Source organism: Coregonus lavaretus (assembly GCF_964263955.1).
Source record: "Coregonus lavaretus genome assembly, contig: HAP1_SCAFFOLD_3167, whole genome shotgun sequence".
Taxonomy (NCBI): Eukaryota; Metazoa; Chordata; class Actinopteri; order Salmoniformes; family Salmonidae; genus Coregonus; species Coregonus lavaretus.
In genome coordinates this window covers 11,739-23,869 of record NW_028167166.1, presented here as the reverse complement: position 1 = coordinate 23,869, position 12,131 = coordinate 11,739, and the positions used below count along the sequence as shown (strand labels likewise).

General features: G+C 43.3%; 2 protein-coding genes across 2 annotated transcripts in view; both read left to right on the top strand.

Moving 5' to 3' along the window:
• LOC311113811 (uncharacterized protein C12orf56-like) overlaps positions 1-6,293 on the top strand; it is a gene marked incomplete at both ends in the record, with an annotated part of 30,795 nt that extends 24,502 nt beyond the window's left edge. The window contains 10 exons of the mRNA XM_084189111.1: positions 153-585; positions 659-744; positions 1,013-1,157; positions 1,281-1,372; positions 1,836-1,925; positions 2,214-2,334; positions 3,724-3,798; positions 3,917-3,994; positions 4,124-4,302; positions 6,179-6,293. Of these exons, the coding sequence (XP_084045237.1) occupies positions 153-585; positions 659-744; positions 1,013-1,157; positions 1,281-1,372; positions 1,836-1,925; positions 2,214-2,334; positions 3,724-3,798; positions 3,917-3,994; positions 4,124-4,302; positions 6,179-6,293 (1,414 nt within the window). The remainder of the gene's footprint in view (positions 1-152; positions 586-658; positions 745-1,012; positions 1,158-1,280; positions 1,373-1,835; positions 1,926-2,213; positions 2,335-3,723; positions 3,799-3,916; positions 3,995-4,123; positions 4,303-6,178) is intronic.
• Positions 6,294-7,362: 1,069 nt separating this feature from the next.
• LOC311113813 (single-stranded DNA-binding protein, mitochondrial-like) lies at positions 7,363-10,931 on the top strand. Its single transcript, XM_084189112.1, has 6 exons — positions 7,363-7,419; positions 8,700-8,772; positions 8,891-8,948; positions 9,135-9,363; positions 9,602-9,690; positions 9,793-10,931. The coding sequence occupies exons 2-6, from the start codon at positions 8,749-8,751 to the stop codon at positions 9,837-9,839; spliced, it is 447 nt and encodes a 148-aa protein (XP_084045238.1). The 5' UTR covers positions 7,363-7,419; positions 8,700-8,748; the 3' UTR covers positions 9,840-10,931.
• Positions 10,932-12,131: the final 1,200 nt, after the last annotated feature.

The window sequence follows — 12,131 nt, the reverse complement described above, 5'->3', positions numbered from 1 at the left end:
GTTGTCCTGCCACGAGCCACGAAGTTACCAAAGTTCAACTTACTCTGAGTTGTGTAATGTGGTTCAAATTGTGTGTGTATTTGACTAGGTAAGGTGCTTGGGTGTGTTTTTGACACAGTCACACTGACTGTACCATCTCTCTGTCTCCCCAGCAGGAACAGGGAGGAGGAGGAGGAAGAGGAGGTGCTCAGGCTGAAGACCACACGCTCAGCCTCATGCCCTAACCCTGAAACCCTTGGTCAGAGACAGGGTCTAAGACTGACCCTGCCTCGCCCTCTACCCCACCCAGTTTCCCCAGCCCTCTCCCTCCACTCCCCCCGTTCCCCCCTGTCACCCATCTCTCCCTCTCTCTCTCCCTCCCCCCCGGGTGACCGGACCCAGAGGCCCCCGGAGGCCCCTTTGGTGCCCAGCAGGAGAGGCTCGGTGCTAGCTCGCCTCCTGAAGAGAGAGAGGGTGGTCAGAGAGAGGGATGGAGAGAAGGATGAAGAGGAGGGAGAGAGAGAGGCGGAGCTGCATCTGTACGCTGTGTCGCCTACATCTCGGATCTACCTGCACCTGCAAAGCTCCTGGAACAGTTACATTATAGTGAGTCATTCACTGTGTGTGTGTGTGTGTGTGTTATAATGTTGTAATAACGTGTATGTTGTTTTTTCTTCAGAGGTCGACATTGCTGTTGGACCCCCTCTACAGAAGGAGATGCAATGTCATGTTGAACACCTCCCCACAGAAACAACCCCCCATTAGGTACTTTCAAATACTGTTCCCCGATCAGATGCTGTTGCTGTTCCCATCAGGGTCATGTTCAGTTGACACAAAACTGAAAACTGATCAAAATGGGGAGGTACTACCTGAACTTGTCCATTAAGAAACGCTTGTTTTGTTGCCCTAATGAACACAACCCTGATTTTGTTCCTCCATCAGATACTGTTCCCCAGTTGATAGTTTTCCCCATCAGATACTGTTCCAACATATTGTTCCATGGTCATTAACTCACTCCCTTGTTGGTGTGTAGCTGGGAGCGTACAGCCCACCTGTTCCGCCAGCTGAGTGGTGAGTTGCTTCAGGAGGGCATCAGTCTGGAAGGCATATATCTGCTCCTCCAGGAGCTCCGCACCGCAGCACACCGCAGCATCACCCTAAGGAAACTCTTCTGGAGGGTGAGATCACATGGATCTTTGTGTGTGTGTGTGTGTGTGTGTGTGTGTGTTTGTTTCTGTGACTGTGTGTGTACTGCTTTCTCCATACATAACTGTGTGTGTATGTGTGTGTGTGTGTGTTAGTCCAATGACATGTTTCCGTTCCTGGTGCGGATGCTGGAAGACTCCCTGCGGAGCTGTCAGAGGCCGGAGACCAACACAGCAGACAGCCTACTGTGAGTGACACTGTGTGTGTGTGTGTGTGTGTGTGTGTGTGTGTGTGTGTGTGTGTGTGTGTGTGTGTGTGAGCACAAAGCTGACAGCCTACTTTGAGTGTCTACAGGGGTCCTGGGTTAACACCGGGTTAAGACTACCTCTTATCTTTTATAACATCACCACCATCACTTGAACAGGTTTAGTAGAGTGCCACTATGAAACACCTGAGTGTGGATTAACTAAGGAACCCCGCTGGGTTTTCTTTGGGGGTTTTAAGCAGCTTTGTCTTTATGCAACTAGATTATGGGTTGAATGTGGAACTCTGTGTCACTACTACACTGTCACGGAGGTCGGGTTGGGTGACAGGTGACAAGTCTCACTGGCCCCCTCCTGTGGTCAAGAATATAAAGGTTAAACTCCATCATACATGTTCTCAAAATGGGTTTATCTCTGACCGTAACCCACTTTGTCTCCTGTGTCCAGGCTGTGTACTCTGATCGCTCAGACCCTGGCCTTGATGTTCAGAGAGACAGAGATCGAGCCGGCTCGACTCAACATGCTTACAACCAAGCAGTGAGTACACACACACATTCTCTCTCTCTCTCCTTCCTTCCTTCCCTCACTCCCTGTATCTATCTATCTATCTATCTATCTATCTATCTATCTATCTATCTATCTATCTATCTATCTATCTATCTATCTATCTATCTTTCTATCTTTCTATCTATCTATCTATCTATCTATCTATCTATCTATCTATCTATCTATCTATCTATCTATCTATCTATCTATCTATCTATCTCTATCTATCTATATCATAGGAGTATATCTAACAGGAGACTGTGTTGTCTCTGTCTGCAGAGGTGCCCTGACAGCCAGGCTGTTACTAGCGTTGGTGTGTGACCCAGAGCTCCAGAGCCAGACCCAGGGATCGAGGAGCATCTCCCCAGACTCAAGACAGGGCTCTCCCCCACATACAGAGGTGAGTGTGGGCCCTGGATATAATTGGTTGGACATTAACATTTTGTGTGGTTGTGTATATGTTTATGTGACTTGTGCAATAGGAATTTCCAGGTGAACAAAAGAGAAGAGCAGTAAAGTCAATCAAAAATCTATCTGGTTTATTACAAGTTGCAACAGGGAAACACCTTCAGCCCAGAAGCAGAGAAAATGTCTAACTGGCCTTCTCTGAGAAGGCCCTAGTATCCTATTCAGCAGACAACTGTTCTGTATCAGCCCAAGAGGCTTGCAGGAAGTCAAAACAAAAGGCCAGTGACTTTGTGCTATAGAATCACACAGTGTTCAGCAGAAGGTCATCAATACCACACAACAGTGAATAATCAGTGTCCTCGGCAGTCTGGTGTCAACAGATAAGACAACAATCCATAACATTCAACTCTAGTGACCATCAACCCACATCTTGCACAAACACTGGAAATCATGTGTATTACAGAAAGGGAAAATATTAGGGGTGTAACGATTCGTTTTAACAACGATTCGATTTGTATCACGATTCGTGGTTGTCGATACGATTCAAGGACGATATTGGTTCATTTAGAACGATACGATCCGAAACGATTCAGTGACTTGAAATCGATTCAGTAACCTTTTAGCCAAAAATTCAACCAGTGTGACTGAAATAAATACCTGGATACTGGACAGTGCAGGTGAAGTTTCCTAGATTCCTGTTTCTTGTAAGGACCGCAATGGTGGCTTGATAATTTCTCGCTCGTCGGCTTCTCCTCTGTCGTCCGCCATGCTATGTTTTGTTGTCTTTGCGCCTTTGCGCTGCTGCTGGCGCGGGGCGATGACGTCACGGATAGGCAGACTGAATCGAGTAATGTTTAAAGCCTTTATCATTAAAAGTGCTAAGAAAAAACATCCATATAAAGTCTGACGTGCTTAAATCCAATGGGTTATTTCCTAGTATCGATACAATCGATTTATTACATTTAAAACGATGTTAGATTGATATATGTTGTCCAAAAGGCCAACTCGCCGAGCACAGATCGATGTAGTTGGATCATAGGAATATAAATCGATACATCGATGTAGTAGATGGATCGTTACACCCCTAGAAAATATATAAATATGCTAAGCATTGTCTAAATAATTGTCTAATAATTGTAAAGTGGTTATCCCACTGGCTATAGGGTGAATGCACCAATTTGTAAGTCGCTCTGGATAAGAGCGTCTGCTAAATGACGTAAATGTGCCCTTGAGCAAGGCACTTAACCCTAATTGCTCCTGTAAGTCGCTCTGGATAAGAGCGTCTGCTAAATGACTAAAATGTAAATGTAAATGTAAATCACTCCACATTAAATATTAACTTTATTCATCTTAAATATTCCCATTACAACTTGTCTCTCAGCTGCAGGGCCTGTTAGAGGACTACCTGGATGCAGCGTGCTCTCTGCTGTTTGAACTGGTGGTGCTCTGTCAGGAGGTGAGTGCCCTTCACAGCAGGCAATGGAAAGAAACTCCCACACCCTAAGCATGCTAATATACAGTATACTATATTAACTGTACAGTATGTAACCTAATGATGAACTCTGTTTCTACAGGCCAGCCGAACTCCATCTCTAGAGCACTTCCTGACTGTAGGCTGGATCCTGAGAATACTGCAGCCTCATCCCTCTTTAGTATGCCTCTACTTATTTGAATTAATAAGCACTTCAATTATATTATACCTTGTCCGATGTGTTGAATCTCCCTCTGTCAGCCTGTCTCATGGTTGGTTTCCCCCTGTATCTCTCTCTTCCTCTCCACAGCTGTCGTTCGTGGGGTACCAGGCTCGGCAGGTGGTAGTGGTTCTGTCTGGGTCCCAGGCCCCTCTCAGCCCATCCCAGGCTGCTCTGTTGTTCCAGCGCTGTAGGGTTCTGCTGGCCTGCCTGAAGTTCAGCTCCCACCTGGGCCAGCACCTCCGCACGGAGTACAGAGAGGAGTTCAGGTGAGAGGTAGCATCAGTCAAACATGGTTCCAGTTCCCCTACCTTAGAATTGTTTGTTCCATTTGTTGTCTGTAGATGGCAGTATGTATGTGTGTATGTATATGTATGTGTAGATATATATATATATATACAGTTGAAGTCGGAAGTTTACATACACTTAGGTTGGAGTCATTAAAACTCGTTTTGCAACCACTCCACAAATTTCTTGTTAACAAACTATAGTTTTGGCAAGTCGGTTAGGACATCTACTTTGTGCATGACACAAGTAATTTTTCCAACAATTGTTTACAGACAGATTATTTCACTTAGAATTCACTGTATCACAATTCCAGTGGGTCAGAAGTTTACTGTAAGTTGACTGTGCCTTTAAACAGCTTGGAAAATTCCAGAAAATGATGTAATGGCTTTGGAAGCTTCTGATAGGCTAATTGACATCATTTGAGTCAATTGGAGGTGTACCTGTGTATGTATTTCAAGGCCTACCTTCAAACTCCGTGCCTCTTTGCTTGACATCATGGGAAAATCAAAATAAATCAGCCAAAACAATTGTAGACCTCCACAAGTCTGGTTCATCCTTGGGAGCAATTTCCAAATGCCTGAAGGTACCACGTTTATCTGTACAAACAATAGTACGCAAGTATAAACACCATGGGACCATGCAGCCGTCATACCGCTCAGGAAGGAGACGTGTTCTATCTCCTAGAGATGAACGTACTTTGGTGGAAAAGTGCAAATCAATCCCAGAACAACAGCAAAGGACCTTGTGAAGATGCTGGAGGAAACAGGTACAAAAGTATCTATATCCACAGTAAAGTGGGCCAAAATTCACCCAACTTATTGTGGGAAGCTTGTGGAAGGCTACCCGAAACGTTTGACCCAAGTTAAACAATTTAAAGGCAATGCTACCAAATACTAATTGAGTGTATGTAAACTTCTGACCCACTGGGAATGTGATAAAAGAAACAAAAGCTGAAATAAATCATTCTCTCTACTATTATTTTGACATTTCACATTCTTAAAATAAAGTTGTGATCCTAACTGACCTAAGACAGGGAATTTTTACTAGGATTAAATGTCAGGAATTGTGAAAAATTGAGTTAAAATGTATTTGGCTAAGGTGTATGTAAACTTCCGACTTCAACTGTGTGTGTATGTGTATATATACAGAGTGCCGTGAAAAAGTATTTGCCCCCTTTCTGATTTTCTCTATTTTTGCATATTTTTGATACTGAATGTTATCAGAACTTCAACCAAAACCTAATATTAGATAAAGGGAACCTGAGTTTACAAATAAGCTTGTTTCAAGTTCTGCCACATCTCAATTGCGATTAGGTCTGGACTTTGACTAGGCCATTCCAAACTTCAAATGTGTTGCTTTTTAACCATTTTCATATAGACTTGATTGTATGTTTTGGATCATTGTCTTGCTGCATAACCCAGCTGCGCTTCAGCTTCAGCTCACTGACGGATGGCCTGACATTCTCTCGTAGAATTATCTGATACAGAGCAGAATTCATGGTTCCTTCTATTAAGGCAAGTCGTCTAGGTCCCGAGGCAGCAAAGCATCCCCAAACCATCACGCTACCACCACCATGCTTGACTGTTGATATGAGGTTCTTACTGTGGAATGCAGTGTTTGGTGTTCGCCAGGCCTAATGGGACCCATGTTGTCCAAAAAGTTTACTCAAGTTTGCCAAAAAGCATCTGGAAGCACCTGGATGATCATCAAGACTTTTGGAAGAATGTTCTATGGACAGATGAGTCAAAAGTATATCTTTTAGTGTGTATATACAGTATATACATATATACTGCACTGTCCAGCTCAAGGGTAATGGTATTGCATATATCTTCCATCTGGTATGGTATTCTCTTGCAGGTATTATGTGAAGCTGCCCTGTGTGGAGGAGAAGTTGCCCCCCGACTACCCCATCAGTCAGCCTGCTCTACGCCTCGTCTCTCAACTGCTGGGACTTATCATACAGAAGTCCTGACCACATACACTACATGCATTTCCTTGATTCATAGACAGACGTACTTATTCTCATATGTTTTTAGAATTATAGTGTATATCAGGGTTTCTTATACTATGGGTCGGGACCCAAAGTGGGCCCTGTGCATGTGAGATGTGGGTACAATCTACAATCACACTCTATTTCTTCTTAATTTGGGTCGTCAAAGGACGATTTGGGTCACAGAGTATGGTCAATTGGACATATACTCTATCAAACTCTCTCACAGACATGGGGACATGACATTGCTCTGGGAAGGTGTGCCTTTGTCTGAGTGGTGTGTGGTTTCTGAAGGACAGTAGAAGTTTCCCTTCTGTGTGGGTACAATACTGTACATACTTGTGTTTGTCTTTACACCTGGTGAGAGTTACGATGCGAGGCATCTCTCTCTTCTCTTCTCTCCTACACATGGCCTTGTTCTCAGGTTAACTGTCATCTCAGGTTATGTCTCCTGAGTGGCGCAGTGGTCTAAGGCACTGCATCGCAGTGCTAACTGTGCCACTAGAGATCCTGGTTCGAATCCAGGCTCTGTCGCAGCCGGCCGTGACCGGGAGACACATGGGCGGCGCACAATTGGCCCAGCGTTGTCCAGGGTTGTTGAGCAAAAGGCATGTTCCACAGATGTACCTTATTACTGTAGTACATGATATAGGCCTACTGATTTGTAAAACCCTGTGTGCAGTATTTACTTAGACACATTATCTATTCGTTTTGATTCAGAATTGTATGCATTTACTTAGATTGTATTGTATATCATCATCTGAGTACTCTCTGAGCAGAGGATTGTAACCAATGGTTTTCTAGAACTCAACCATGTTAACTGGCCTATAAAATAAAGATACTATCCAGCTCTGTTGTTTATATATTGTGTCATCCAGTTTCGCTGGAGACAACATCCATACTATTTGGAAATAAAACCTATAGGTTAGTATGTAATGTCCCGCACATATAATATTTTATCATCAACTTAAAAATTGTCATTTTAAAGTATTTGATCCAGCCCACAGTATCAGCGGAACTGTCTATTGCCTTCTACAGTGGATCACGGACCTATATTAGCGACGGACCGGAAGCAGCGTGTACTGAAGGATCTCGGTTACTGCATCATGTAAGTTTAATTAACTTGCTGTATGTCCTTAGATATATGATGATAAACAACAAGCATTCTGGCATTTGTAGGACAAGTGTACTTTTTATGGCTGTTTATGTCTCGGACCTATTATCTATCTCTCCACTCCAATTGCAACTTATGTAGCGAACTAGCGGGGCATGACTAACATCAGTAGAGGTTACAATGTAACGTTAGCAAGCCATTTACACATGGTTATAATGCGATACAATTGATTTTTATTGTTACGTTCTCCCCTCGGGTGTAGCTCGTCTGAGGAGGAGACGTAAATGCCCGTGCACACAATGTAAACTAGATGGATGGGATAGAAATGTGTGGTGTAACGAACTAAAATAACCAGGCACAACAACCAGAACTCAATGTTAGTTGAGGGAAAAGTAAGGTATTAAACAAAATTAATATACAACACCCATTTAAGAAACAGTAATAAAACAAAGACCAATCAAACAAACCAGGGAAGGTATGAAGGGAATGTTTGGGAACAGGGTCCAAGTAATGAAAATAAACACAAGGTCCCTCCTCTTATACACACCGAATCCGTCCTAACACACTCTAAACCCTAACCCGCTTTCCTACCTGTTACCACAAATACATGGGGTGACACCCGCCCGGCTAACCTAGTGTGTAAAACAGTGGGTTATCTACGTGTGAATGTACACCCATGGGCAGAACTACCTTTCCCTTCTCCAGGACCTAGGTAGGGTGGAATACAGCAGGAGGACAGGCTGGACCACAAACAAAGATAAATTAAAACAACCAAATCTTCAGCCAAATAAAAAGTGCCCTCTCTAGCTCACGCGACAAACAGTTTATATGCTCTAGTCAATCAGTTACTCAACCACAGCTGCCAGGACTCCGGACCGAAGTCAGCCACAACTCAGCACACCTGTAATAACCAGAATGCACAAACAGAACTACCACTCTGAACCAAACACACACTACAAAGGACGATTGGGAGAAAGAAAAACATGTCACACGTAACATTTATGGAGACAATGTAGTTAGCTAACCATACTAGACCTATTTCAAGCAGAAGAGTCGCTAGGTTACTATTATTGTCTTTGATTGTAGCTAACTAGGTATTTGAAGAATGGTAGCTAGATACCAACTGGAACAGCTACCCAAATATGACAGGTGTGACTATAGAAGAAAGACAATTGTGTCCATGTAACTTGCTGGCTGTTAGTCAGGATTAAAGCTCTAACTACTGCTCATAGCCTCATCTTGAGATGACATCAACATGATACTCTTTCTTACAGTCTGTCTATCCACTTTACTGTCATAAAGTCCGTCCAGCAAACAGAGAGGATGTTGAGAAACGGAGCAGCACAGGTAAGTGTGCAACACACCTACTCCAGCTGTTCCCCCTTAATCGCTACTCTACTGTAATTTTGTGGCTGTGACTCCTTGGCTGACTGTAGTGTTCTGTCTTTATGCCTCTTCCCTGCAGGTTTTCAGACAGCTGGTCAGACACCAGTCTACAGACACCAGCCTGATCCTGGAGAGATGTGAGTGTAGACAGTCAGGGCACTTTCTCAGTTTTTTTTTTCATCTATTGAACACAAACAACCCAGACCAGCTGATGTCTGTCCGCTTCTCTGTCTTCCCCCATAGCTTTGACGTGTGCACTCCTTAATGTCTTCCACTGTGGCTTTGACATGTGTGTTCTCCTCTTTGTTCCCCCCCCCCCCCAGCGATTAACCGTGTTCAGTTGCTGGGCCGCGTGGGGCAGGACCCTGTCATGAGACAGGTGGAGGGACGGAACCCCGTCACCATCTTCTCCATGGCAACCAACGAGATGTGGCGCTCCGGGGACGTGGAGACCTCCCCCGCAGGAGATGTCAGCCAGAAGACGACGTGGCATCGTGTGTCAGTCTTCAAGCCTGGTCTGAGGGATGTGGCTTACCAGTATGTCAAGAAAGGGTATGTATATCTTTCACTCTGTGTCGCCCTGTATACTGTGGGTTGTCAATTTCTCAGACTTAGTTTCTATTTCTCTGGGGACTAGGAGCCTGATAAGTAAAAAAATAATATGTCTGTCTTACCTACTCATTTCTAGAAGTGTCTTTGCAATTAACACATGGATGATAACTGGTCTTATAACAATCTGCAGAAAACGTATCAGTAACACATTCCTTGGTTCTGTGTGCCCCTGATCTAGGTCAAGGGTTCTGGTGGAGGGGAAGTTGGATTACGGGGAGTACGTAGACAAGAACAACGTCAGACGCCAGGCTACCACCATCATTGCAGGTGAGAGAGGGGAACACACAGTCAGACACATTTCACATTCACAGACATACATTTTTGTATTTTCATAACAATAAAAAAAATTGATTATTTTCCCTTCTACAGACAACATTATATTCTTAAGCGACAACATTCGAGGGAAGGATCAATGAGGGAAGTGGTGCTCTTCATCTAGGAGGAAGACTGAAGCTCTTTTTGTATAGCTACTCTATTGTCTATATATTAACTGACTGTGGAAGGAGCTGTGTGCCTGCTATCTAAATGGGACAGAACACAGTGTAACACCTCTGTTGACAGGAGTTGGCTGTAGAGAATGATAGAGGACTATCTGGCCCATTATGGCGTCAGTGAGCGCACTGGCAGCGCCATTGAGGCCATCTCCATTTTGAAGTAGTCCATTTTCTTCATATACTACATCTATGAGTTGGTAAACAAACTGAAAGGGTGCATACTGCCACCTGGAGTGTATTGTTTGAACACGTATAAAGCCAAGGTTGGCGATTTACTGCCACCTGCAGTTATGGAATGTTTTCTCACAAGTATAATTAATTGGCTGATCCCTCCTGATGACCTGGATGGAATTATGTGATCCTTCCTTAACCCATAGGAAGTCCCACCCAGTTGACTACTTCGATATGGTGGAAGTCCTCAATGGCCCTGCCCATGCTAAAACGTGCTTATGGGCACTAAAGTCCTCAATCATTCTCTATGAGTGCGTCAGAGAATGCCTAAACATTGGGTCACATGGATGTATTCCATCCCCCAACATTTTTGTTACGCTACTACTGTATAATAATAGTTTACGTCCATTTGCTCTACTCTTGGTGGAGTATTACTGATGGAACTGAGTTTCAAAGCAGAACGAAAAGGATTAGGCCTTAAAGATGAGGAGTTAGGGTTGTTTCTCCAGAGAAACCAAATCATAGATGAGAAAAATAAATATGTGATGTGTGACTGACTCTCATCCACATAAGGCTGTACCCAAAACTATGATTGTGCCAGTTTCATATTGAATGTTATACCACCTGTTTTCTTCTCAGCATGTCTTTCTGTTCTATTTCAAAGAGAATTTGAAACTTGTAGCTATTTGTTTAATTTCGGTTTCATTCCCCCTTAAAAACACCTTTTTTTTTTCTCCCTGAAATCACCAGATTCTCACCTCAATTCTGGCTGGGCAAAGTTTGTACTCCTGTTGTTTAATGTACTTTTATGTATCATGTAGAATATACCTTTTTTTCCCATAACTTTTGCCTCTCTTAAATTCAATATCCACACATTAGTGGAATATGTTTCTTAGCAGAATGTCCTCTTTGACCTGTTTTTTGGCAGACAACTCTGGAGTTGCAGAAAAAGTGAAGTTATTGCAGCAGAAAGTGGTTATTCGAGCACTTATTTTCTCAAGCTTTAACTTGATTGGTTGATTTGCATTCCTTGGAGGCAGTGTGTAGAACGAAGGATTCTTGTCTTTCTCTGATTTGTTACCTAACGTATGTTAATATTATTTAATTGGCTTATTCTCTTGTCAATCAAAGACTCGGGCTCAAAGGCTTTGGATTGGTCGCAGACCCTGTCCGTCACAGACGGTCTGAACATAAGGACCCGTTTGATTGGTATGACGCAGATGGACAGGAGCGGGGCTTTCTCAGTGTGGAAGTTGTAAATTCTCCATCAATTTCTGACCGAAATTATTGCAATGTTTCATGTGAACATTGTCTCTATATACATTGTAGGTGTTGCGCTAAATGTATATCCATTGCATTGTATGTTACCCTTTATCTTGATACAACCTACGGATATATAATGCAAATACTGTAGTGTTTTAGTCTGATTATATGTCGCTACTCCCGCCCCTGTCCCCACCCACATTCCTGCCTGTCTGGTCTGTTCTGGCGGTGGGTAGCAAACTGCATCGAGGAAAAAGAGGAGGAAAAAGTCCATAGAACTCTTTGCCAAGAAAATAAACAAGAACCAACACGGGGCAGCCTTCCTCTTCCTCTATTTTCCCCTTTTAATATTGTAATTGGGAGATAACTGCTTTGTTGGCAGCACTACTATGTATATTACGGCGTTGTAGCTAAATCAACTGCGTGGACTGAGTGGAAAAAGTAACATACTGCGGTTGATATCGCTGCAAAGTGTGTGAAGGAGTGTATTTGTAAAGTATCATCATCAAGGGAACTGACATCTAACGACACATTGTGAATCAGTGCGGTCGCATCGCCAAGGATGGAAATATTGGACAGTACTGAGTCCTTTTTACACTGGGATAGGAATCTCAGCGAGCTGTCGGAGCCTGGAGAAAACGAACATCTCTTGTACAGCACAGTAAGTTATAGATAGGCAAACATAAACACTAAGAACCATTATTGCACTGCCACACTTGTCAACGGCACTTCTATTATTATTATTGAATAACACCATGGTTCTTAAGGTTTCACTGGACT

What these genes read in the sequence shown, in the direction of transcription:
- LOC311113813 (XM_084189112.1), top strand. Translation starts at nt 8,749, where the DNA reads ATGTTGAGAAACGGAGCAGCACAG. An exon ending in TACCAGTATGTCAAGAAAGG is followed by an intron (nt 9,364 to 9,601) that starts GTATGTATATCT and finishes CCCCTGATCTAG; the next exon opens with GTCAAGGGTTCTGGTGGAGG. An exon ending in GGCTACCACCATCATTGCAG is followed by an intron (nt 9,691 to 9,792) that starts GTGAGAGAGGGG and finishes TCCCTTCTACAG; the next exon opens with ACAACATTATATTCTTAAGC.